Here is a 5105-nt window from a genome sequence, read left to right as displayed (position 1 = left end):
TAAAGCTTCCTACTAAGTCACACATACTGTCCCTAGTACGCTCTACTCTACAGAGACCAGCTACTCAGAGTCTTCCCCAACCGCCTCCTACACTAATGTCAACAAGGTCACAATTTCTATTTCTATATTTATTTGTACATCATGGGTTTTATCTGACATCCCCACGTTATGCTGTGTGATGACTACATGGGAATTCATAATAGTATCCTTTCTCTTTGGGGGCATACTTGAAATTTACCATAATAAACATATTTAAATTTTCCCTTGATCCTACAAACTAAAAATAATAGGTTTTGCCTGTAATTATATCAAATTAATTTTCAATGTTTAAAAAATTTTCATGATTAATTTTCCTATTTTTGTTTAGTAACAACTTTGGAGCCACAAAATGCCAGGTAAAATTCTAAATTTTTATTTCAAATATAAACTTATGTTTCCATAATTTGGAAGCCTTAAAAAAAAAAAAAAGCATTCATCAACAAAACAGAATTTTTTTCAAATGAAGAAAAAAGAACTTTTTTCCCATTCATTCATAAGGTCATACAGTGTTGTCTTAAAATTTTGCCTCTCCAACATTAAAAGTAGAAGCCACTTCACCCTTCCTTCTCGTGTTAACATGTTTGTACAACCTGCTATAGAATGGTTCCTCTGAATTTAAAGTATAGAGTGGTGAAATATTCGCCCAGTCTTCAGCACTTGGGGTCTGGTGATGTGGACGTGAGCCCTTAAAGAAACATTTAACATTCTCATTTGCCAAATCAGCTGCATTCTCTCTGGCTTCTTTTGTAAGGCTCTTCTGCTCCTCAATCACATACTTGGTGCTAAATTTCAGCTGCATAAAACTAACTGGAGATCTGCAATAGGTAATAGATGTACCAATCATAAGAATGATGCAAACCACAGCTATCAGAATCCAGCCAGCCACCTTAGGAAAACAAAACAGAATAGCAGTTTAGTTACATCTATATCAATATAAAGTTTGAGTTAGTCCACAGTTAATTGTGTCTTAATCCCTTAAGAAAAAGGAGTGGCATGACCTCCAGAACCCCTTTCTTTGTACAGCTGCTTGCTGGATGAATCAATTCTATTCCAAGTCATTGCAAAACCCCAGGGAGACCTGGAACTCCAAATATGCAATTTTGGCAAATCCAGTGAAACAAGCATTGCAGTTCACAAGCATGGAGTGCAAACTGGTCCAACCATTATGGAAAGCTGTCCGGAGTTTCCTCAGCCTACTAAAAATGGAGGTATCATATGACCCGAAAATTCCACTACATGGGATCTACCCAAAGGACACAAAACATTGATTCAAAAGAACACCTGTACACCTATGTTTATTGCAGCACTATTTACAATAGGTAAAGCCTGGAAACAACCCAAATGCTCAAAATAGATGACTGGATCAAGAAGATGTGGTACATGTACACAATGGAATATTATTAGCAGTCAAAACAAACAAACTCATGTCATTCCCAGCAACATAGATGGAATTGGAAGGAATTATGCTCAGTGAAATAAGCCAGAAGGAAAAAGAAAAATATTAGATGGTTTCACTTATAACAGGAATACAGGGGAACCAAATAAGACATCAGTGTAAAAAAAATAACAACAGTACAAAACACAACAAAGCAAAAAGAGACAATTATAAATCAGACACATACTGCAGAGGATAGGAGGGAGAGGCCTCAGAGGGAGGGAGAGAGGAGCATAGGAGACTGTGATGATGCAGGTGCCTTGGGGAAGGAAATTCTATGGGGATTAAACATGAGGGGTTGTGGGGAAGCAAACATTGTCTAAAAAATAAATAAATAAACAAACAAACAAACAAATAATAAAAATCCCACAAGCAGTGAGGGATGGTGGCTTTACACGCAGACCCACTTTATTGTAATAATTCTGCCTTCTGGATGACTCCTTATATTCTCTCTAAAGGGTGGCTGTGAGATGATACAGGAGGCAAAGTGTAGGGCTGCTCACACCTCCCAACCCCCAAGCTCTGCCCCTTGGAAGAGGTAATCTACAACACTTTCAAGCTCACAGAAACCATTTAGGGGTCCTTAAGGCCAGTTAAAGAACAAAGAAGCCTTCCAGAGCGAAAATGTCAACAGCTAAATAGACCAGTTATATCCCCTGTACCAGAAACACCTTATGCCTACTTTACATACTCTCAAACTGCAGCAGAGGGGAAGGCTTTCTAAGAACGCCTTGCTCTGCTGAGCTCCCAGCTACCCGGAATAAAACTTTTGCAAAAACACCCAGTGGTTCAGTCTTTGGCTTTCTGAGCCGCTAGCCACTATCCAGCTCAGGTCGGTAAGAAAAGGACTTAACGGGCTCTCTGGCACAGCCTCACTACACAGGTACCTTTCCTCTGTTTCCTTCATTTTATTTAAATATTCCCCTTTCAACTCAGTAGAAGCAAGCTACTGTCCGAGTTTGTCTTCAGGTGTCTTATATCTGGAGAAAAGGCACGGATTCACCTCACCGGTCAGCCTCGCACCCCATCTCCTGAAGCCCGACCCCTCCACTCCTCTCGCCAGCTCAGTGCCAGCTCCCGACCTGAGATTGGGCCTGGAGCGCCTTCAGGAGTTCCTGCTGGTCCGGCTCTGGCTTCTGCAGACAGGGCAACTTTGGCATCAAGATGGAGCAGTTTTCATTGCGGTGAAGGCACAAGTGCCTTGCTAAGGAGGGGATCCCGCTTGCAGAGCACTCGTAGAAAGTGCCCCAGAGCAGTCCCACAGCCACCCACGTAAGGGGGGCAACCAAGGCGGTGGCGCTGATCCACAGGAAATCCTTCCAGCTCTGACTCCCACAGGTGTACCTCTGGCTGCAGTCCTGCCTGCAGCAGCCGGTCGTCAGGCGCCAGGTGCTTGTGTTCAGCACGTAGCCCAGGAGGAAAAGCGCCAGTCCAGGCACCAAAAGGAAAACCATTCCATAGGGCAGGTTCCACTTTGGGTGGCAGGGGCACTGGAACACTGCCGTGGAGAAGATGCGCTCTCCGCCTGCGGTCAGCAGGCTCACCAAGCCATAGCCCAGCTTGCTGCCGTGCTTGAGCTGTAGGTCCAGCAATGTGGGAAACTTCTCCAGGATGGTCTCAACCAATGTTGCCATTTCAAGTCAGCCCTGGGTGCTTCTGCCTCTTTGCTGCTTCAGCAGTAGTTTGGATGGACTGGAGTCTGGGACTTCCTATTCTTAGCAAAAAAGCAATTTTCTAAAAGAGAAGAGGGCTTCACAATGTTTCGATTTCTTTTTTGCAAACAAATCAGCTCTGGCAGACAAACAGAATCAAGTACACACCCTTGGCTTTCCAAGTAGCCACCCATTCTTAGAAGAAGATAACACAGGAGTCCTTTGTAAGGTGGAGGCATACCCCACAGATGGGGTATGGGGGGCGAACTTGAAACTGCTGCCACCTGCATCCCGGGAGATGGCTCTGACGGTTTGCAGGGGCCCTGATAAGCAGCACTGAAAGAACAATCAGTTCTGAGAGAAAAAAACTTCTTTGAAAAGCAACTTCAACTCCATATTTTCCACCTCCCTCCAAGGCCAGACCCCACCCTATAAAAGCTTCCTCTTATCCCCCAATGGGTGAAACTTGTCCAACCCCCATGGGGGTGGAAAACCTCACCGAGGAGCCCAATAAATTTCTTGCCTGTGAGAAACTTAGCCTGGCTTTCCTTTTCTTTACCACACCAATCCTTTCATATTAGTGCCGAAACCCGGGAAGCCTGTGTCCCCTGGCGCCAGGGCCGCCTTCCCGTCTCTGGAGCCTCACCTCTCCATTGCAGATGACTCACATCCACCAGCAGCCTTGATTCCCACAACAATCACAATATCAAACCCTTCATGTGCCATCTCCTGATTCGCCTGATTTTCCTGATTTTGACCCCTTATTAAAAAAAAAAAGGAAAATGTGGGAGCTTGTATTATTGTGTGCCTCAACTATTCTGTGTCTTTGCCTTGATTATCCTTTGCTTTGACTGTTCTGTTCCTCTCAGTGTGCAGAAACAGGGAAAGTTAATAGGGAACCTCTCAGGCAAAAGTCCTGGTGTGAGGATTTATACATGCTGAAAACAGCATGTGCAGAAACAGCAATAGGTGTCATGGCTAGAGAAGCATAACACTGACACTTTTCTTGGCTTTCTCCTATTTCTCAGTCATGGCTGGTGCAGCTGGTTACGCATCCCCCTCACACTTGTGCATTCCCCATTTGCCTGCTGGCTTCTTTGATTTTTTTATTTTTAATGCCACTCACTATTCTCTGTGCGCATCTCATCAATGCCCACTCCTAGCAGCAGTTCCCACAAATGCGACCCGTCTATGCCAGGAAACAACTGAGCATCAGGTGGGACACAGCTCCCCCTTGGCCTGGCTGAGAAGCCCTCTGGCTACATGGGTATGCCCACTGGTGGGACCACCAATTCTAATTTTGTTATTTTTTTCTCCTTGCCACTTGTATGCTCCGGTTCATGCAACACTGCATTCGAGAGATGACCCACACTGCCTTCAATCACTGCTACACCCCTACTCATGCCTCCCTACCAGCAAACCTGGCCATTGTCCTTACTTCTTGACATCGCCTCCCCACACTGACCCACTTCAGCAGAAAGTAGCCAGAAAGAATACTCGCCCTTTATCCTGCGAATACTTGTGGTCAGAATGTAAGGTTAAGGCCAGGGCAGAGATGTGGTAGGGGGAAGAACTTGAAATTGCTGCCACCTGCATCCTGTTCCAGCTCTGATTGTTTGTGCAGGCCCTGATAAGCAGCATTGAAAGAACAACCAGTTCCAGGAGAAAAAAACTTCTTTGAAAAGCAACTTCCACTCCACATTCTCCACCTCCCTCCAAGGTCAGACCCTGCCCTATAAAAGACTTCCAGGGGTCGGCGAACTTCGCCCGGGAACACAATAAATTTATTGCCTGTGAGAAACTTAGCCTAGCTTTCCTTTTCTTTACCATGCCAATCTTTTCAAACTTGAGTTACAGGGCAGGGAGAGGGGCACCCCAGAGCCCCCAAACTTGTCTGCCCTAAAATAGGTTCTGCCATCTGCTGCATCAAGACAAAACATATAGACCTTTAATGGAAAGGAGTTTTAATACCATTAGTG

The 5105-nt window shown here is 44.9% G+C and overlaps 1 protein-coding gene across 2 annotated transcripts; it reads right to left on the bottom strand.

Annotated features, from left to right (window-relative positions):
* Positions 1 to 520: 520 nt before the first annotated feature.
* Positions 521 to 3787, bottom strand: LOC119253427 (calcium homeostasis modulator protein 6-like). Of its 2 annotated transcripts, XM_037520960.2 has the most exons (3): positions 3773 to 3787; positions 2557 to 3208; positions 521 to 925 (listed from the first exon to the last, which is right to left on the bottom strand). In XM_037520960.2, the coding sequence occupies exons 2-3, from the start codon at positions 3106 to 3108 to the stop codon at positions 554 to 556; spliced, it is 924 nt and encodes a 307-aa protein (XP_037376857.1). In that variant the 5' UTR covers positions 3109 to 3208; positions 3773 to 3787; the 3' UTR covers positions 521 to 553. The 2 variants fall into 2 exon arrangements, with proteins under 2 accessions (XP_037376857.1, XP_037376856.1); XM_037520959.2 differs by lacking the exon at positions 3773 to 3787 and having other exon boundaries at positions 2557 to 3387.
* Between the last annotated feature and the right edge of the window lie 1318 nt (positions 3788 to 5105).

This window comes from Talpa occidentalis, unplaced genomic scaffold (assembly GCF_014898055.3).
Source record: "Talpa occidentalis isolate TD23 unplaced genomic scaffold, MPIMG_talOcc4v2.1 talOcc4.2, whole genome shotgun sequence".
Taxonomy (NCBI): domain Eukaryota; kingdom Metazoa; phylum Chordata; class Mammalia; order Eulipotyphla; family Talpidae; genus Talpa; species Talpa occidentalis.
The sequence above is the reverse complement of the archived record's forward strand: the minus strand, read 5'-3'. Positions and strand labels throughout refer to the sequence as shown.

Bases quoted from the DNA above. Each gene is read 5' to 3' on its own strand.
- LOC119253427 (XM_037520960.2), bottom strand. From the start codon at position 3,108: ATGGCAACATTGGTTGAGACCATCCTGGAGAAGTTTCCCACATTGCTG. The intron at 926-2,556 runs GTCGGGAGCTGG...TGTTTTCCTAAG, and splicing joins CGCTCCAGGCCCAATCTCAG to GTGGCTGGCTGGATTCTGAT.